General features: G+C 35.9%; 2 protein-coding genes across 2 annotated transcripts; one reads left to right on the top strand and one right to left on the bottom strand.

The window, feature by feature from the left end:
* Positions 1-7,809: 7,809 nt before the first annotated feature.
* Positions 7,810-8,505, top strand: LOC137747983 (E3 ubiquitin-protein ligase CIP8-like). Its single transcript, XM_068488102.1, has one exon. It carries the CDS (start codon positions 7,810-7,812, stop codon positions 8,503-8,505), a length of 696 nt encoding a protein of 231 aa, XP_068344203.1.
* Positions 8,506-9,372: 867 nt separating this feature from the next.
* Positions 9,373-22,369, bottom strand: LOC137747982 (uncharacterized). The gene is made up of 8 exons (XM_068488101.1): positions 22,186-22,369; positions 13,494-13,532; positions 12,684-13,378; positions 11,580-12,302; positions 11,075-11,212; positions 10,236-10,718; positions 10,041-10,109; positions 9,373-9,917 (listed from the first exon to the last, which is right to left on the bottom strand). Exons 1-8 carry the CDS (start codon positions 22,367-22,369, stop codon positions 9,513-9,515), a joined length of 2,736 nt encoding a protein of 911 aa, XP_068344202.1. The 3' UTR covers positions 9,373-9,512.
* Positions 22,370-22,516: the final 147 nt, after the last annotated feature.

Below are 22,516 nucleotides of genomic sequence, written 5' to 3'. Positions count from 1 at the left end.
ATAAATAGAGAAATCAAAACCAAGTGAAGTAAACTCCAAATCAAACGCTCCACCCTTCACACATAAATCAACGAAGGTATAATACCAAATTAAACAGTAATTAAAATTAAGCAACTCTCCTATAGAGAGCAATCAAACTACCAAACTCTCATAAATAGAGAAATCAAAACCAAGTGAAGTAAACCCCAAATCAAACGCTCCACCCTTCACACATAAATCAAATAAGGTATAATACCAAATTAAACAGTAATTAAAATCAAGCAACTCTCCTATAGAAAGCAATCAAACTACCAAACTCTCACAAATAGAGAAATCAAAACCAAAATCCAAGACAATTCTTGAAAATTATTAGACAAAACAAAATAAAATGGTAAAATCATATCGCCGCTCCACTCTACATCCTTCGAACATTTGAGAGTCATATCACGGCACCAACTAAACCCATAGTGTCGTTCCAGCTAAACCTAGCAATAAGGTGCTAATACAAGCTGAGCTCCAGGGTTTTAAGTTGTTCACCATCAATAGCGGAGCTACAATGGGTACATTAGATGCACTTGACCCCCAATAACTCAATTATTTCCCCTTTGATTTTTGGTCTTCATCCCTATAATTAGTTTAGAAAAGTAATATTGTAGGCGATTTTAGTTTTTTCTTTTTTCCTAGCTGATCCACTCCCAGATAATAACTGAAGGTTGATTAGTGCGCCATTTGTCTTTACGATCTATGTACACTTGTCATTTAGACAATAGTTGCTTAATTAAATTGTAAGCTAAGTTAGCTTATAAGAGAAGCTATCTGTAGAAAACTATAAATACCATTTGTAAAGCTTAATAGTCAGTTAATGAGAATATACTACAATTTCAAAGTTCTTTGCCTTCTCTCTCGAAAATTGTTCATCTCTCTTACTCAGATAAACCTTAATCTCAGTGTAGTTATGATGGTATCATAGCCAATGATTCCTTTGTGGGGTTACTAATCTCTTGATTTGAGGTTTCTTTGGTCCACTATGAGAATTGTTGTGCGTATTCAAGTAATAAGTTCAAGATCTGGTGGTGGAAATTTGGGGGCATGCTTTTTTCTTTTCACGTCTGAGTAGGGTTGCTATGATTCTTTGGTGTGTTATCTTTCGGTTATCCAATTTTTCACTCTGATTGTTTTGTGATAAATTCTGCTATATAAAGGTCGATGCCATGAAATTCTGATTACTTGTGTTGTGATTGGTTGTTATGATTAATCAGTTAAAGCTGATGCCATTTTTTTGTATATGATTTGCCAATTTGGGTTGTGAATTTGGGTAAAGACCGAAGTCAAATACCAAAATTAGGAAGCTGATATTTGTTGCTTGAAGGCCTAATGCCATTTTTTGTTGCCTGTGTTGTTCTAAGTTTCATCATGATTACTCTAGTGAAGATTGAGAGTGTTCTTGGCATGTTAACAATTCGCCTAAATGATTCCAACTATTCCAAATAGGCTTTTTAGTTTAAGTCTGTACTGAGAGGGTATAAGTTGTTTGATCATTTTGATGTAACTTTAGTCTGTACACCTAAATTTGTTCTTAACACTGAGACTGGGGTCACTAATGAAATCACTTCTACTTTTCAAGAATGGGAAACTGTTGATTTAGCTCTTTTGAGTTTATTGATTACCACTTTATCTGATGATGCGATTGAACATGTATTGGGATGTAAAACTACTAATGAGGCATGGTCTACACTGGAAGATAGATTTGCTACTATCTTTAAATCCATAATTAATATGCTTAAGATTGAATTTCAAAATTTGCAAAAAAGGGCAGATTATATTGATAAGTTTTTGTCCAGGTTGAACTCTATAAAAGATTAGTTAATTGCTTTTGGGAAGTATGTGTCTAACAATGATATGATCATTGTTGCTCTTGTTGGTCTTCCTCGTGAGTATGTTATTATTCATACTGTTATTCTAGCTCAAGTGACAACCATTTCTTTAAAGGAATTTAGAGCTCCATTGTTGAATTTAGAGCTCAATTGTTGGTCTTCCTCATTATATGGCTGTTATGTTTGTCCAAGGGACTAATTCAAGTAGTTACAATAGTCCAGGTTCTTCTTCCAATTCCAGTTCCCATGATGGTGTCTCTTCTGCCATTGTGGGTTATATAACTCCTGGACCATATTTTTCTACACCTTATATGCCTTCTCAACCTATACAACTACCTATGCCATCTCCTTTTCTTTCTTATGGTTATGGTTGTAAGTTTGTTGGTTAATCTCGCTCTAGCTATAATAGTGCATCTTCTCAAGGCAGCATGCAACCTTCATTTTCTTAAGGCAATTTGCAATCTTCATTTTCTAATAGATCCAACTATGGCAACACTCAGATAGGTAATGGTGGTTACAAATCCAATTATAATCAAGGCAAAGGTTCTTATTGTGGGTATAAGTAAGGAAGTTGGTCTAGTAATACATATTCTAATTTTCATATGTAGCCTGAGTGTTAGATTTATCAAAGGCATGGTCACACTGCACCTAATTGCTATTACAGGAATCTTACTTCTCTGTAACATTACAGAGTGTCAAATTTGTGGGAAACATGGTCATATTGCACTAGAATTATGCATATAAGGCACTGCACCACCTGCTTCTCTAAATATTATGCAGGAATCTGTCTATCCACCATCGTTTTCTAAATATCAAGGGTATGCTTCTACTTCTTTTCCACCATCTACTTCTGTGACTGCTATGTTTGCTCAAAATGTTGCTCTTTATCAAACTGGCGAAGCATGGATTCTTGACACTGGCGCCTTACATCATATGACCTTTGATGTTCATAATCTTAATCAAGTTGTTCCTTTTGAAGGGTTTGATAAGATCAAGATTGGGAATGGCCAAAGTTTGCCAATCAAACACATTGGTTCCACTGTGATTCATACTCATTCTCATGCACTTCAATTAAATAAGGTGCTTCATGTTCCACAATTAGCTAATGACTTATTATCAGTTAAACAATTATGTAAAGATAATACTTGATGGTTTGTTTGTGATGATTCAATGTTTTTTGTGCAAGACAAGGTAACAAAAGAGATATTTTACAAAGGAAGGAGTAAGTAAAATGAGATATTTCGAATTCCTGTGCTCAAAAGTGGTCAGAATTCAGTACAAAAGTCATGTTCTTCAGCTTTTGTGGGTCAAGTCATCAAGTCTTCTCTGTGGCACCAGAGGTTGGGCCATCTTACTAATGAAGTATTGTCTGTTATGTTACATAGGTCTCAAATTAGTCATGTCAAGGATAATCATTATCAGATTTGTTCAGATTGTATAGATGGTAAAATATCTAGACTTCCATTTTCTGATGAAGCTACTAGGAGTTTAGAACCTTTTGAAAAGATACATACTGATATATAGGCCCTTATCCTGTAAAATCCATTGAAGGATATCGGTACTATGTCATTTTTGTGGATGATAGTACCAAATTTGTATGGATTTTCCCCTTATGCAATAAATAAGATGTTTTTAGTATATTTTTGAAGTTTCATACTTTTGTTTCAGTTCATTTTGGTACTATGATTAAGTATTTGCAATATGATGGTGGAGGTGAATTTGTTAGCAAACAATTTGAAAAATTCTTGAATTCAAAATGAGTAGTTCATTGGATTTCTTGTCCTTACAATCCATAACAAAATAGCTTCGTAGAAAGGAGAAATATGCACATTGTTGAGACAGCTATTACTTTACTATCAGTGGCAGGTTTGGGTCAAGCTTTTTGGTATCATGCTTATGCTCATTCAATATACCTTATCAATAGAATGTCATCCAAGTCTTTACATATATAGTCACTTTACTTTATGTTATATCATAGACAACCTTCCTTAAGTCATTTGAAAGTATTTGGCTCTGCTGTTTATCTCTATCTGAGACCTTACAACAATAATAAGCTTTAAGCTAGATCTAGTGTTTGCTTATTTCTGGGATATGCCTTGGGTTATAAAGGTGTTATCTGTTACCACATTCCTACCAAAAGGTCCATTTTATCCAGGCATGTAGTACATGATGAGACATGTTTTCCTGCCAGATTAAAGGTTGTTATTGTGCCAGAGACAGCCATCAATGCATATACTAGGTTGTTAATGACACATGTAGTGTCTTCGACTTCCTCACTTCAATCTATCTCTTCAAATCTTTCACATGCTTCTGTCAACACAATAGCTCATTTCAATGCTACTCCTTCACAGTCTTATTCCTTGTTACTTGTCCAAGATTCATATCAACTCCAGGTACTCTTACCAATTGAATCATCCCTTACTTCATCTATCGTTGTATGTAATGCTTCTGAGATTAATGCATCACATATTCATCCAATGCAAACCAGATTAAGGTTTGGAATTATACCTCGGCAAGATTATTCTGCTTATGTATCGGATACCTCAGTGCCTACCTCTTTTATTAAGTGTCTTTTGAATTTGCATCTTTGTTGATTAATGAATATAGGTTAGTTTCTCTGGATACACCTACTTAGCAACTATCACAGATGGTAATGAGCCAAAAACTTATAAAGTTGCTTCCAAAGATCTAGTTTGGTAGAAGGCTATGCAAGAGGAGTTTGATGCCTTAAAAACACAAGGTACTTGGGTTCTTGTTCCTCCTTCTATTGATCGATCTATTGTTGGTTGTAAATGGAATTATAAGGTCAACAGGAACTCTTGTGGTACTATCTTTAGGCACAAGGCCCAGTTGGTTGCTTAGGGCTTTACACAAGAACATGGACTTGATTATTCGAAGACTTTTAGTCCTGTGGTTAGGCACTCCACTGTTAGACTTATTTTTGGCTTTAGCTACTTCTCAGCGTTGGTCTCTTCGACAATTGGATATCAAAAATGCTTTTCTGCTTGTGAATTACATGAGGAAATATATATGCAGTAACTAAAATGGTTCATTGATCCACTTTATCCTAATTCTGTTTGTGAATTGGTTAAATCACTCTACGGGCTTAAACAAGCTCCAAGAGCATGGCATTCCAAATTTACAAAAGTTCTTCCTTCATTGAGATTTCAAGTTTCTTCTTCTGATGCTAGTCTATTTGTGAAAGATGGTGTTAATATTGTTATCTTCCTCTTGTACGTAGATGGTATTATTATTACTAGGTCTGATGCATCTCAGGTTCAACATACAATTGATCAGCTTGGGGAGTTGTTTGATCTTAAAGACATTGGAGCTCTTACTTATTATCTTGGTCTTTATATCCAATATCGAGACAATGGTACTTTGTTTGTAAATCAAACCAAGTATGCCAAAGAGCTACTCAAGAAAGCAGGGATAGACATTTGTAAACCAGCTTCAACTTCTTCCAAACCTCATACTCAAGTTTGTACTACTGAAGGCCTTCCTTTGGAGGATCCAACTTTCTATAGAAGTCTTGTAAGTGTTCTTCAGTACCTTACATTTACTAGGCATGATATATCACATGTTGTCAATGTTGTTTGTCAGTATATGAGTCATCCTACTGAATCTCATTTGTTCTTGGTCAAGCGAATTCTCAGATATATCCAGGGTATATTACATTGTGGTATTAATTTTCAGCCTTCTCCTGATACACAATTGTCTGCCTACTCAGATTCCGATTGGGTAGCCAATATAAGTACACGACTATCTTAGACTAGTTATGTTGTATTTTTTGGTCCCAACCCTATATCTTGGTAGTCTAAAAAACAGCCTTTAATTTCCAGAAGTTCCACTGAAGCTAAGTATAAAGCGTTGGCTCACTGTGCTGTAGATGTGAGTTGGCTCTAAAATATTTTAAGGGATTTGCATGTCTTTGTTCCTTCTCCTCCTCTTATTCATTGTAATAATATATCTTCCCTTGTGCTTAGTATGAATCATGTCTTTCATTCCCGTATAAAGCATCTAGACATTGACTTCCATTTTGTTCGTGAGAAAGTTCAAAATGGGGATCTATAGGTTCAGTACATTTAGCAGCTTGTAGATTTGTTCAACACTATTCCAATCTTAATCTTGGTATCTCAAGTTAAGCTTGAGGGGGTTAATAACTCAAGGTTGATTAGTGTGCCACTTGTCTTTAGGATCTATGTACACTTGTCATTTAGACAATGGTTGCTTAAATTGTAAGCTAAGTTAGCTTATGAGAAAAGCTATATGTAGAAAACTATAAATACCATTTGTAAAGCTTAATGTCGGTTAATGAGAATATACTACAATTTCAGAGTTCTTTGATTTCTCTCTCTAAAATTGTTCATCTCTTTTACTTAGATAAACCCTAATCTCAATGTAGTTATGACCAGATAGATCATCTCATATCGATCTCCCCTTTATAGAAACAACTATTTCTTCCTTCTATTTTCTTCTTTAATTTTTCTGTCTTTCTTCTTCTCAAGCTCCAAATAAATTCTCAATTAAACACAATACATGAGCTAATCCTCTATAATTTATTTGAGCCTAGTGTTATTTTCATTTGAATATTCTAAGAACTAAGTAAGAGTGTACAACTTGCTACCTATTCTTCATTGAGATTGTGAAAATCACTTTCCACCTTTGACGAAAGATCTCCTCTATTCTTCTTTGCCGTGTGTTTAACTCATGATCTTGGTGTATAAAAAGACTTTCTTTTGGAATATTTATATGACATTCTTGAAATATGAGAACATATGATGCACAATAAAAATGGAAGTACAATCAATTTTTGGCCACTTATTTATTATGACTCGGCCTATTGTTATAAAATTCTGACTGTGCCACTGCTCATTGTATGATGATATCCCTATTTATCAGACCATTTAAACTGCTATCTATTCATCTTGCGATTCCTCCACTCACATACCGAATGTTGCTGTTAAGTTAGCTCAACCACTTTACCATCAAATTGTATATGTACATAGAGGAGAGCACACTTTTAATGCTATGTTTTGATGATGGACAATCTCAAGGAATATATCGAAGTCAATTTAATAAGGGATGAATTACAAAATGAGGAGGGATTAGAGATGCACCATATGAATATTAATATTACAAGGGGCATGAGAAAAATATTTTTAATCTGTCTTATCTAACATTTTGTAATCTGTTGCTTATTAACCTCAATTTGTAATGGCTTGGAAATTCTTCACCCCAACATAACCTAAAAAAAGTTGGCGATCGCCTGCAGCAATATTGGTACATCTGCACCTCTTGCTATCCCCACTACTCCAAAGCAAAACCCCTTCCAGTACATGACAACAAATTTGCCCAGATCCAACAGATTACAACCCATCGGAGACTTAAACGTAAAAATTTATGGCAGGAGTAAAAGATAACGAGCCTGTACCCATACCACTCTAGCAGCAATGGATGTTGAAGGTTACGAACTTAAGAAAGCAGCCAACCCTATTTCCAAGCATATCAAAAGCCTCCATGTTACGAAACCCCAACCACCAACAACAGGCGACTAAACATACGTTAAACTCTGCACATAAGTCCGAATGCACGTAGTCGATACATGAAAAGAAAAAAAAAAAAAAAAAAAAAAAAAAACGTACGCCCAGACGAATTCCTTGCTGTCATGCATAGAAATTTGTATTTGAAAACTTAGCACAAAGATGAAATGAAAAAAGGGAAAAACGACAAAAGGGGGAGGAGTTTTTTCCCTTTTTGTTTGCTCTATGACATCCCACCTCATCCAAAAACTGGGAAAATGATTAATTTTTATTGAATATACAGAAATGCAAATCATCAATGCTCGTACACAGTATAGGAAGGTTCGAAAAATGCAGATTAAGTCCTCAATCGATTTCTATATCATTTCAAATCAAATTCTAGGGCAAGAAGAAAAACCATATGTCCTTTGGCCATGGCCAATCACGGAAGGGAATTAGTGGTGGGTGAGCCTTATTGTGATACATGGGTTCATGGAATTGATGAGTTTGAAGACAACGAACGAAGCATGCATTTTGTGATGTATATCAAGGCAACAATCAGACGCCACCAGCCTAGGGTTTCGGAGGAAGTGGAAGAAGAGGACGCAGCAATAGAAGAACACTTGAGCGTGAATGATGCCACAATGGAACTACAATTTGATCCAGAGAGTGACATGGGTCTTCTCATATCCAACACTCTTTCGGGCCTTCATATTCCTCTCCAAGCTCATCCACCCATAATAGCTGAAATATTGTATGAAGCCTACTCCTGGGCCCTGGAAAATGATACTTATTTTCCAGGTCGAGAGGTTTTTCATATGGGGGTGTACGTCGAAGTCAGTGTTTATCGGACATACTTGTCAGATATTGGGGACATCAACATGGACGTAGAGGATGGTGGTGCTGAGCCTCAATTTGTACCGGCAAGTAAATCGTCCATTGAGGAGTTGGAGAGGACGACAGTCAATGCCACAACAATGTGTTCTATTTGCAGGGAGGAGATGATGGTTGGCTCAGAAGCAACTCGGATGCCGTGCTCACATCTTTACCATGGAGATTGTATTGTGGAGTGGCTGCAGAGAAGCAGGAATTGCCCGTTGTGTAGGTACTCCATGCCTGCTGATGGATGATGACAGAAATTATTGTCGTAATAATAAGTCGAATTTGATCTGTTTTGTTAATGATTAATCTGGTTATTGTTCTTCCCAATTTGCTATGCATTTTGGTCTTTTTGAACTTAATTATGTTTCAATGTTTGTGGTACAATAAAATTCTTGACTGCTGTGATGATAGAAAGACTGAGATTTTTATGAATATTGGGGTCGAATTTGTATGTTCATTAGTTAATTTAATTAAATAATTTTACTGCTATCACTTATCTACCATTTTGCATGCAAAAACCACTTCTGATACTACAATAGTACCAATTTAGCCCTAGCTAGTCCAGCCCTCCTCAAAGTGATTAGTTCCTATATATAATAGTTGTTTCTTTTAATGTTTAGATAGTGTCATTTTTATCAGTCAAAATGGTACAAGCGCCGCTATTTAGTATTAATGTCTAATGGTATTCCTCTTCACCTGTAAGTGAAAGGTCTTAAGTTTGATTCTCATCAAAAGCAAATGCAAACCAAATTATTATGGTTAGCCCATTATGAGGCTTAGCCAACCTCCCACCTCTATCTAGAAAATATCATATATATTAAAAAAATATATAGTAACAAACACCAACTGTAGAAGAAAGCAAACTTATTAGGGTTCAGTGGAGAATACGCCTCAAGTGGTTGGAATCTACATGAAATTACTCTGATAACAAAAAATTGTAAAAGATACTTAACATTAAAACAAACATTGCAATCTTCAGAGACATAAAATAATAAAAAGAGATCGAGAAAATGAAAGGGGTAAGGAAGAAACGGGAAAGCAGACACGAGAAAGGAGAAAAAAAAAAAAAAAAAAAACCATATGACTTGAAAATCCACAAATAGTTATTTACCGGTAAAAAGCATATATAATCAATCGTTTGTTCCAACCGCAAAAAGATTTAGGCAAGTTACATACATATGATGTACTTTAAACAAATTAAACCAAGTTAAACGTTTAAATCTATGGCAACCGAACTTAAGTCAAATAAAGCAACTTAAACTTTAAGCCAATCATCATCAGAAACTTCGAGCTCATCTGAGCTTTCCTTCTGTTCATCATCAACCTTCTTTTCCAATTCAGTGCTGCCAGACTCCTTCTGTACATCATCAAGCTTCTTTTCCAATTCACTGCCGGCAGACTCCTGTACATCATCAAGCTTCTTTTCAAATTCATTGCTGGAAGACTCCTCCTGTACATCATCAAGCTTCTTTTCCAATTCATTGCTGGAAGACTCCTGTACATCAACAAGCTTCTTTTCCAATTCACTGTTGGCAGACTCCTGTACATCATCAAGCTTCTTTTCCAATTCACTGCCGGCAGACTTCTTCTGTACACCATCAAGCTTCTTTTCCAATTCACTGTTGGCAGACTGGAGCTTTTTCCGATAACTCTTCCGTTTCTAATCAATCACAAAAAATAAATAAGAAAAATAATTATAGGTTATGTAATGCGTATACGATTCATGGTTCATGAATCGAAATGTTCCCAGTCACAAATAAAATAGGAAATTTATTAAACAAACCTTTCGTTCTTTGGCCAAAGACGCCGCCAACTCATCAGCCTTCTGTTGCTCTAAAACAACCGTCCCATTCTGAAAGAATAAAGCCAGTACATTAGCGCCACTATATAACTCTTTTAGTCCACAAAACTCCGATTAAATAATAGTTACAAATAAAACTACGTTAATTAAGCTATACTTTGAGAGTAAGAAAAGTACCATTTCATGCAGTTGCATCTCCATCTGTGCAAGAGCTTTCATAAGATTTATCTTTTCAGTTTTAGTCTGTTCAACCTGAAACGTAAGCTCTAGCTTTTCAGCTCTAGTCTGCTCAAGCTCTTTCTGCTGACATTCATTACGCTCAAGCTCTCTCTCAAAATTAATTTTAAGCTCTTTGTTTAGATCAGCTTCCCTCTCTAGCTCAGCCATTTTCTTGGTAAGCTCTATGTTCTCAAGTTGTTTCTTCCTAAAAAGAAAGGATCCATCTTTGTAAGCTCTACTTTTCTGCTCAAGCGCTATATTGAGGTTAATCTTTTCAGCTTGAATCTTCTCAAGCTCTTTCATAAGATCTTCATTTTGAGAATTACCGTCCTCAACCATTTTCTCAAGCTCTTTCTTCTGACTTTCACTTTGCTCCAACCTTTTCTGAAAATCATTCTCAAGCGTGATGAACCTATGTGATTTCTCCTCGCTCATTTTCGTCTGAAATTCAACAAGTCGGACAATTGTCCGGTGAAGAATTGTTAATCTAATCGAATATCAAGCCTCATGACTCATGATAATGTTCTACAGTTCTAGTTTATGGCAGAGACAAGTCATTATTTGAAGGGGTATTAGATTTTCATCCTCCAATAAAATTGTAGGTCCTGGATTAGGTCCGTTATTATGATCAATACTGGATGCATACTAAAATACACTTATGACCATAATCAAAATCCTAATCCAACTCTTAGGTTTAATGGAAAAAGAAATCATGCCTAAGGAATCTATTATTAATTTTAATCCCAAAATAGACTTGTGTAATTAAATTGATGTTAACTTGAGAAGAAAAACGATACCAGCTCTTGCAGTTCCATCCCAAAACGTTCAAGGGATTTCTTAAGCTCGCCCTTTCCAGCTTCAGTTTGCCTAAGCTTTATCATAAGAGCTTCCTTTTCAGCATCCTTCTGTTCGATCACTTTCTCAAGCTCATTCTTCTGCATTCACCAAGCAAAACAACCTTCTTAATTAGGTATACTGTTTTGAATATAATGTTAAGATACAAATTGTAGGTCCTTTGATCAATTACGTTATATGACACATACATACATATAAATATGTGTATATAATACACACACACAGTAGGTTGACCAAATATATGATTTCACAGATGCAATTCTAATTCTACTTAGATATTCACAATAGCATACACGATCAAAGAATCAAAATCTAATATAGCACCCAAGTTAATTTAAAAGAAGAAAAAAAAATCTTAACCGGGGATGAAAAATAAAATTTACTATGATAACAATCTTAAAAAGATCAAAAACGTAAATTGGTTTAAAGTTGAGAAAAGAAAAATACCATTTGTTGCAGTTGGGTTTCATTCTCCTCAAGCTCTCCTTTAAGCTCTTTCTTTTGAGCTTCACTCTGTTCAATCTTTTTCTCAAGATCATTCTGATGCTCTTTGTTTTGATCAATCTCAGTCTGCAACTCAAGCACTTTCTTGTTAAGTGCCTTCTTGTCAGCCTTGATCTGCACAATCTCGTCTTCAAGAGCTTCCTTTTCAGCCTCAAGATCTTCCTTTTCAGCCTCAATTGCCTCGAGATCTTCCTTTTCAGCCTCAATTTTCTCAAGATCTTCCTCAAGACCTTCCTTTTCAGCCTGAAGAGCTTCCTTTTCAGCCTCAATCTCCTCAAGTGCTTCCCTAAGTTCCTCCTTCTGAGATTCGCTCTGCTCAAGCTTTTTCTCAAGATCGTTCTTAAGTTTTTTGTTTTGATCAGCCACATTTTGCAGCTCAAGCACTTTCATTCTAAGCTGTTTGTTCATCTTAGCTTCATTCTGCAGCTGAAGAACTTTTTCCCTAAGTGCCTCCTTATCAGCTTCAGTCTGCTCAAGATCTTTCTCTAATTCATCAATTTGAGCCTCTGTGTTATCCAGATGTTTGGTAAGATCTTTCTTTTCAGCATCCCGCAGCGCAATAATTATCATAAGCTCGACCTTACTGGCTTCCGTTTTCCCAAGCTTTTGCATAAGAGCTACCTTTTCAGCATCCTTCTGTTCAATCACTTTCCCAAGCTCATTCTTCTGCATTCACCAAGAAAAACAAGCTTCTTAATTGGGTATTTGTTTGAATATAATGTTAAACATAAAATTGTAGGTCCTTTGATTATGTATGTTACATGATACGTATATAAATAATACATATACGTACATATACATATATGTAACACACACACAGTAGGTTGACTAAAATGTGTGCGATTTTTCAAGTACAATTTTAAACCTACTTAGATAATCACAATAGTATATCTGATCAAAGAATCAATATCTAATCAAGGACCCAAGTTAATTTATTGAAAGAAAAAAATAATCCTATACAGAGATGACAATCAAATTTATTATGAAGCCAATCTAAAGAAGACCAAAAAACGTAAATTGGTTTAAAGTTGAGAAAAAGAAGAATACCGTGTGTTGCAGTTGCACCTCACTCTCCTCGAGCTCTTCTTTAAGCTCTTTCTTCTGAGCTCCACACTGTTCAATCATTTTCTCAAGATCATTCAGGTGCTCTTTGTTTTGATCAACGTCACTCTGCAAATCAAGCACTTTCTTGTTAAATGCCTTCTTATCAACCTCGATCTGCGCAAGCTCGTCTTCAAGAGCTTCCTTTTCAGCCTCAAGATCTTCCTTTTCAGTCTTGATTTTATCGAGAGCTTCCTCAAGCTCTTCCATTTCAGCCTCATTTATGTCGAGAATTTCCTCAAGCTCTTCCTTTTTATCCTTAATCTTCTGAAGTTCTTCACTAAGCTCTTTCTTCCGAGATTCGCTCTGCTCAAGCTTTTTCTCAAGATCGTTCTTCAGTTTTTTGTTTTGATCAGCTACATTTTGCAGCTCAAGCACTTTCATTCTAAGCTGTTTGTTCATTTGAGCTTCATTCTGCAGTCCAAGAAGTTTGTTCTTAAGTGTCTCCTTATCAGCTACAGTCTGCGCAAGATGTTTCTCGAGTTCATTAATTTGATCCTCTGTTATCTCGAGATGTTGGGCAAGCTCTTTGTTTTCAGCATCACGCTGCACAATAATTTTCTTCAGTTCCACGGTCTGTTGAGCTTCAAACTTCTCAATTTTCTCAAGCTTTTTCAAGTTCTGCTGGTCTTTAAAGTACACTATTGACAACATAACATGAAAAACAAAATAAGCTAATTATCTTTCCTGCCCTTTTCAAAGGCAAAGACAACATGGGTAATCAGAAACCTAATTACTTAAGAAAATGTTACTCACCAAAGTCCATATCTGCCGAACTGCGATACGTCTTCAATCCTACAATGCAGAAGAAATTGAAACAGTCCAACTAATGAAACCACTTACACCAGTTCTTGATATATACAAACATACATATGTACGCTTTTATGCAAACATAGATGCATTCATACTAAAAATTACTGCATATCATGTAAATGGTACTTCACCAAAATCTGAGAATTAAACAACTGGGTTTAAAATGTAATACGTATTTGATTATGTATTATATGTAGTATCAAACAGATAGAGGTGGAAATACACTTGAGATAGATATGCCCCAGAGGAACTCCTGGTTAGAGAGAATAACTTAATGTCACACCTACATCATCATTGTGGCATTCCGGGCCAATCATATAATGTTACGTGGGAAAAGACTAAAACATGACATTGTATTATTGGCATGAGACACCATGATGACAGCGTACCCATGCCATAATAGGCATTCTCTTGCTTGGCTCGTTTTATGCCCCAACCGAATCACGATGAAACTTAATGCAAACAACGGCAATAACTCTTTAAATCATACGATTTCTTAACATGGAAAAAGTTTAACATCTACTGAAGATCATTATTTATAACTCGTACATAAAAAAGCTATATCAGGTAAAATAGCAAAATCCCATACAAGTGGAAGGTGTCTCTCAATCCATCCCTCATATTCCCAGTAACACTAGGGAAAGAAAGATTAATTATAATATCACAGATTTATACTTTAAAAGAAACACTGAAAAACCTCGTCCAGTAGATAGCTAGGGTTTCTCGCTAGGGTTACCGGACCAGACAAACGGAGGTCCAGTGGGTTTAAAAAACTAGTCAAAGCAAAGTCAAGTTAGTTTCTGGTGGTAAGACACCAGTTTAATTTTAAACCATTCTCCTCCAGATTCAGTGATTTCAAATACGATAACAACACATTCAGATATCAAATATCATAAAAAATAAAATAGCATCCAAACTCACTGACTTGATGTCCTTAAAAATCTCAACTTCGACTCTCTGATTACGATTATCTCATGTTTCTCAACCCTAACAAGAACAAAAATTTGAATACCGAATATATGGTAATCAAAATCAATTAGAAAAGAAACGTGATGTATTTGGCTAGCATACCACTCAACATGAAATATATGTATGCTATCTGCATAAAAATATAGATTACGGTATATATAAGAACTTATGTGTGTAGGATAACTAAAGGGAATTCAGCACTCACAGTAACAAGAAGAGCCAATTAACCTTGGGTTTCGTCCTTCTTCAAGGTCGAAGAGAGAGAGCTAGGGATTTGGGTATATTTTCTCTCATGCGCGAACCCTTTATATAAAGATACAGGTCTCCTTTTTGTGTTCGACTTCTACATAACTTGGGAAAAGGGTTTTGTATCCGAGCTAACTACAACAAAAATTAATATCCCCTTAAATAAATAAATAACCAAAATTAAAATCCTGGTCAACTATTTTGGCAAGTGACAATTTTATCCTTACTTTTTACACCCATTTTGTTTCTGAAACCGCCACTACTACAAAATTGGATTATTGTGTCGATTAGTGGTGGCAGTTTTATACGGTTACTGTTGGATAAAATGTTTTCCAACAACATGTTTAAAAAGTGTCAGAAAATAAAGTATTATTGTCGGTTATATCCAACAAGAATAATGTAACTCCATTAGATACATTTTTTTAAATAATTTTAACAAATTTTGGGGAATATATCCGACATGAGCAAGTAATGTGTCAAATCTATTAATTATTTTTGAATTTTTTATACTAACTCTGGTGGTTATAACCGACACAAATTTTTTCAAATTTTTTATACTAATTATGGCGGTTATATCCGACACAAATTGTGTCAAAATATTATAATATTTTTTTAAACCATTACTTTTGATTAAACTTTCTTAAAAAATATTATATTAAACAAATATTGATTTTATTGTTTTATAATCGTCGAAATTTTGGATCCCGTTACCTTATCTCTGAATGTTTTTTTTTTTTTTTTTTTTTTTTTTTTTGCAATTTTTTACACATGCTATCTCCGAGTATATACAAACATATTTGACAGTTAGATCGTTGAAACTAGTTTCGTAGAATGCATATCCTATCAAATTAATAGATTTAACAAACACTTAAGAGTTAAGGTTATACTTCCATTAAGTATAAAATAAGATTTATCCACTAGTGTAAATATTTTAAATTGAAGATCGAATTCATTCATTGCATTCTTATAGGGTCGAGGAGTGTAGCTATAAAAAATCATCAAAATTGGAGCTAAAATAACCGTTAAATTGTGATTTTTCGTTTATAACCATCGAAAACAATTTTGTTCCATTACCTAATCTTTGAATGTTTGTTTTTTGCGATTTTTTTACCTATGCAATCTCGAAGTGTGTACAAACAAGTTTAACAATTGGATCATTGAAAAACGTTTCGTAGAAAGCGTATCACATCAAAACAGTAGATTAAACAAACAGTTAGAGTTAATGTTATACTTCCCCATCAATTATAAAATAAGATTTTATCCACCAGTGTAAATATTTTAAATTGAAGATTAAATTCATTTAATGCATTCTTATAGGGTCGAAGAGTGTAGCTGTAAAAAAAAATCATCAAAATCGGAGCTAAAATAACCGTTAAATTGTGATTTTTCGTTTATAACCGTTGAAAATTTTTGTTCTGTTACCTAATATCTGAATGTTTGTTTTTTTGTGATTTTTTCCATATGCAGTCTCGGAGTGTGTACAAACAAGTTTGATGGTTGGATCGTTGAAAAAAGTTTCGTAGAATGTGTATCGCGTCAAAATGGTAGATTAAATAAACACTTAAGAGTTAATGTTATACTTTTATTAAGTATAAAATAAGATTTTGTGGTATCCACTAGTGTAAATATTTTAAATTGAAATTTATTCATTGCATTCTTATAGGGTCAAGGAGTGTAGTTGTAAAAAATCATTAAAATTGGAGCTAAAATAACCTTTAAATTGTGATTTTTCGTTTATAGCCGTCGAAAACTTTTATTCCGTTACATAATCTCTAAATGTTTGTTTTTTACGATTTTTTACATATGCAATCTTGGAGTGTGTACAAATAAGTTTGATGGTTGGATTGTTGAAAAAAGTTTCGTAAAATGCATATCGCGTCAAAACGGTAGATTAAACAAACACTTGTTAATATATATGAATATATGTTTTATTTTTAGTATTATTTATTCAATTATTAGTTTCGTTTATGTTTATTTAAATTGTCCTTTTTATATATTTTTTATTATTAATATATTTGATGTCATTTTTATCTGACAGAGAATGCTCTTATTTATTCATTATTAATAAATTCTCTGTCGATTATATTCGACACAAGTTCTGTCGGTTTTAGAGTATTTTCTGTCGGAAAATTCATTTCCTGACGCTGGCAATTCTGTCGCTTATTATATTCGCCACTGCGTCCATTTTCTATCGGATTTTGCTTAATATCCGACAGTAATATATGTTTCTTATCGGTTATCACAGTGATACTAATAAATGATTTCTTAGTAGTGCGCCCTTACTTTCAAAACCCAACTTAATCAAACTTAAAAATATAAAATAAAAACCTAATCAGTCCATCATCTCTATCGGGCAAAGCTCCTTCTCTCTCTTTAAACCTCCTTCCATCTCCCATGGTTGTCATTGCTGCACCCCATCTACTCCTTCGTAGTCATTCAAACCTTTTCCCTTTTTTTTTTCATTATCTGACAGCTCTAAATTTCTAGGGCACCAATTAGCTTAATAATTGGTATGTGTTTAATCGATTGTTCAGTTTTTACATATTTATTTTATCCATGTAAAGAATTGATTTAATTTATTTCGATTATGCTTCAATTTCTCTTCATTTATTTAAATTTTTAGCTCACGCACTTGAATTTGGGTTCAAGATTTTTCACCGATCCCGGATTTAGAGCGTGACAAAATGGTATCAGAGCTCACTTATTAGACACCCTTAGGAGAAGGTTGTGATACCAATTAAGTAGTTGATGGGAATTGGAGGAGCTAAAGCCTTGATCTATACAACTTGGCTTTTTTGTGCTTTCCTTGTAGTATCGCTTTGAATTCCTTAGTGTGAGAGATTAGTATTCTAGTTATGGGTAGTATCATGGGTAGCCAGAAAGGTTGTCTTTTTGTTTCACTGGTTATTTTAAAAGGAAAACTAATGAAAATGATTTGAAAACTTTGAGTTTTAATGATAAGGACAAAATAAATGGTAAAGTGAATAGTATTATGATTGATTTTTTAATGTAAAAATGTAGTTTTTCGTTCAAGTGAACAGTACCGGGAGCTTTTCATTAAAGTTCCCTATTTTAAATCGAAATTTACTCGTACTTTTGTGATGTTTGTTATTTGTGATATAACCAATTAGTCGGAGTAAGAAATTCCCAATCATGATCACATACTGTTATGTATGTTTTCATTGAATTGTCATGAATTTTACAGAGTTGGTTGCGAACTAAATGGTTTTCTGTTTTGTTCAAGCAGATGAGTAAGACTACTGAACTTATGTTTGCTTTGTTTTGGAAACTTCTTAAGTTGGAAATTGTTGTAAAGTTTTCAGTTAATTTTGTCTTGGAAACAAGAGACTCTTTTAGTTAGAGATTTAAAGCCGAAGTTTATATTACCGAAGTAGTCATTCATGTTTAATGTATATACTATGAACTTGTAAGAACAGTATTGCAGAGATTACTTAGAGAAAACCAACTGCCTATCTATATTTCGACAAAGTGTCAACATCTTAAGTGTACAATTACTAATACACTATCTCTATCAATTCATTCAATCAAATTCTAAAGAAAAAACAAATTCACTTGTGACTTACTTGTACACGGAAAAGTAACGGTTAAGTGGAATTCACATTCCTACACGTGCATGGCATTATTGACGGTTATTCATTCCTATACAACTTAGGGTTGTATGATGAACCAATTGATTCTCATTCCTACATATATATCGTCTGGTTATGTGATGAGTCTACTGAACTTCATTCCTACACAACTTTTGGTTGTATGATGGGTTTAGTTGAACTCCATTCCTATACAATTGGTTGTGTGATGAGTTTGCCCAAGAATCTCATTGGCCCACACAATTTCGGATTGTGTGATGAGTATATTAAATTTCATTCCTACACTGACTTCTGATTGTGTGATGAATTTATTGAACTCTATCCCTACACAATTGTTGGTTTTGTGATGGGTTCATTGAACTTCATTCCTATATTGCTTCAGGTTATCTGATGAGTAAGACGAAATCACAAATGACATGTGATGAGAATAAGAGATAAAAATAGTAGGTGGAGTGATGACTCACAAAGCTGAATGTTGTTGTACCATGAAGCTAGGGATACAATTTGTAGTACTATTTCGTTTTAAAATTGGATTCACTCAAATCCCAATTAGTGGGTGTCGGGATTTGATTAGATTGGCCTTTAGTTACAAGTGTTTTTCCTGAAATTGTTGTTCGAACCAACTAGTGTCAGGAATGTGAGTTGAGCCTTGGGATTGAGCTTTTGGTTTCGTGGTAATTGAGCGAATAAGTGGTTTTCGAAAATCATTTTGTTAGTGCGGAAGAAAACTATTTTGTTCTAAATGCAAATTTTGTGTTTCATTTCAAAATTTTCATTTACTCGTTTCGAAAAAGAAAAAGATGTGATCTATGATTTTATTCGAACGTCAAGCTACTTTGTGTTATTACTAGAAAAGAAAATATATGTTTTGGTATATAGTTAATTATTTTTATTACAACTCAGTAATACGGTCTAGTGGTATTCTTCTTCGCTTGGAATTGAGAGGTCTTAGATTGAAATCTCGTAGATGGTGAATTCGATTCTAAATTAGGATGCCCATTGTGTGGCCTGTGGAGCCAAAAATAATTAAGAAAAATATGGAGGTGACACATGAACTTTTGGGTTAAAAAGACAAAATTACCCTTGAGGCACACCGGGACTCCCACGCGCATGCAACAAACAATAACAGCTCAATCGAGGTCAAAGGTGATCAAAATAGTATTCTTTTAAACCTTCTCATCACTACTTATCAAATCTTCACCCACAAGGTAACTCTCAATTATTCTTTTCAAATTGGGATTAATTACCTAAATTAATTAATTAGTTATCTAATTAATTGATTAATTGCCTAAAGTAATTGCAAGATTTTATTTTCATAATCTTGCAATCAATCCCACAAAACAACCAAATGTGGCCGGTCCCAATTCTCCTAATAGGGCTGGCCACACCCCTATATATACCATTTCATTTCTCCAAAAACCTAAGTCCAATTCTCTTCTAAAATTCTCCAAATTTCTCCAAATACTTTCTCCCTCAAATTCTAACTTTGGCATCAGAGGTTCTTCGGCCAAAGCCCCTCATTCATCGTGGGTGCATGAGGCTCTTGGCCTTGACCTAAGGTGTTAATTGTTTTGCAGGTGCATTTTCGTCCAAGAAGAAGAATGCGGAAATTTGAATAAACGTAAAAGAAAAGTACAATGGCAAGAGATCCGAAAACCATGACGAACAAAAATTCCAACATTCAAGAATTAGGACCACGGCGGTCTACAAGGCTCAACGAGATGATAAGTGAAGCGGCACCACCCCCATGGGATACCACCGTGGCAGTCATCACGGTAGCCATCACCATGGCAACATTTGGCAAACTCATAGCCCATGGTGGGTAGCAAGCACAGCGCACAACCCAAGAAGTGTAGGCCCAAGCTATGCTAAAAACGGCCCAATGCCTCACGCCTTTCCAAGTCACACGGGCCCAAGCCCGGGACAAACTGGGCCAAGCTATGACCTGGTGCAAGCTCAACGCACACCCGAGCCGAGCCCAAGCCTTGTACCCACGTGCGCCTCAGGCAATCCAGCCCACTCCCGTGGTACCCCAAGCAGCCCAAACCGGTCCAAGACCGGTTCAACCGTCCCAGCTTCATATTTCTAGGCCGACGATTGAACCGGGGGCATTTTCACCCTATTTCTCTGCAGATTTGACATTTCTCAACTCAAATCTCACACCTGGAGTCCACTACACTTCCGTTACTCAAGGAGACGCATTTCGTCCAAACTCTTTCAACCCAAATGGAGAGCAACACTTGTCTCGACAAGTTATAGAGTTGACGAGCGCCCTCGCATAGCAGACGACCTTGGTGAATCAACTCTTATAGTGGACTGAGATGCAATGCACCCCTGACGAGGTGTCCCGAAGTAGGACAAGGGCAGACGAAGAATCTCTCCAGTAGTGTCCCGGTAAGCAGCTACTCAACTAGCCACGAACCGAGCATTCTGGCAGTGTACACTCCCAACTAGGCCCTCGAGATAGCGTATACTCTCATCTTAGCGTGCAAAGGAGCGTGCATTCTCGGTTAGGCCCACAGGCAAGCATATACTCGTGGTTGGGGCCACACTCCGATGATATACATAAGCAACCTTCCAGGTAAAGTGTTCATTTATAGCTAGGCCCGCAAAGAGCATTATCCATCTCACATCGGAGTAAGTAGCACAGCGGACGAAGAAGAGCAATCATTCAATCCAACTCAAGTACAACTGGTAGCTTGCAAGAAATTCACTCGTCTGCTAACGATGTACCACATGCACTGCAGCCGCGGCATAGATGAGCTGAACATATAGAAAAACAGCCTATACCAGCAGGTCAAGATCGGAGGCAGCCGAGAGCTCCACTACCCCCAACAAGGCAAAATCATGAAGAAGTAGAAAGGCTTTTGACCGAGCGATTGGGTGACTTCCAACGCAACGAGGTTACTGATGAGCCATTACGTTGAGATATGACCAATATGAACAGGTTCTCCTTCATAGACGAGATCAAGCAGGCAGAGCCTCCACGCAAGTTCAGTATACCACATTTCACATCTTTCAAATGAGATAGAGATCCGGAGAAACGCTTAAAGCACTACCGAAGCACGATGGTCCTTTGTCGGAACAATGATGCCTTATGTGCTAGATATTCACTACCACTTTGCAAGGTGAGGCACAAGATTGGTTCCACACCTTGCCGCCACCATTCATCTAGAGTTTCGATGATTTTTCTTTGGTTTTCACCAAATATTACTCGTCAAGAAGTTGGACCACTTGTTTAACATGAAGAAGAACCCAAAAGAGTTGTTCTGCGACTATGTGAAGATGCTCAAAGCAAAGAAGGCGAATATAGTCGAATGGGACGACTGGATAACAAGTACAACCTTCCAAAAATAACTCCCAGCAGACCACCTGCTATTCAGAGAGTTGATTATGAAATAAGATCTAGCTCTGGCAGACTCTTTCACTCTGGCAGATAAGCATACACTTTGGGACAAGGCTCGACGAGCAAACAAGACACCTGAGCAGCCTCGGAAAGAATCGGTAGTAGCTCAAAAGAAAGAGGATGGAAAACAGTACAACAATAAGAATAGGCAGGAGGCCAAGCGTAGGGACCGATCCCTAACTAAATGAGGCCTAACACCTAAGAGTTACTCTAAGTTCTCAATCCCGATCCACCAAATCCTTCGAGCTGCCAAAACAATCAAAATAAGATACTTCCAAGTTAGACCACACCAAGTACTGCACATTCCACCAAGGTTCCGATCACACAACCGACGACTGCTACACTTGGAAGAATTACCTAAAGAAGCTCATAAAGGAAGGCAAAGTCGACAGATACTTGGACAAACCAGTTACGCAGCTTAGAAGGAACGTGAACATCGACGAAGAACCGTCCAACAATATGATTTTGATCAATGGCATCTTCGCCGAATCTGAGCACTTGAGGGCCACCAATAATTCTAAGAAGAAGAAGATCCAGCAGGCACTATTAGTCTCACAAGTCCAGGCAGCTAATACCCAACCTGGACCCATTGTTGGTTTCACAAAATAGGATGCTGAATGCGTAGATTTCCCTCAAGACGATGCATTACTAGTATATGTTCAACTAGCCCATGCCATAGTTAATAGAATGATGATGGACAATGGAAGTACAATCAACCTACTTCAACTCTTAGTAAT

Source organism: Pyrus communis, chromosome 10, assembly GCF_963583255.1.
Source record: "Pyrus communis chromosome 10, drPyrComm1.1, whole genome shotgun sequence".
NCBI lineage: Eukaryota > Viridiplantae > Streptophyta > Magnoliopsida > Rosales > Rosaceae > Pyrus > Pyrus communis.
Note: the sequence above shows the minus strand (reverse complement) of the source record. Positions and strands in the feature narration are given on the sequence as shown.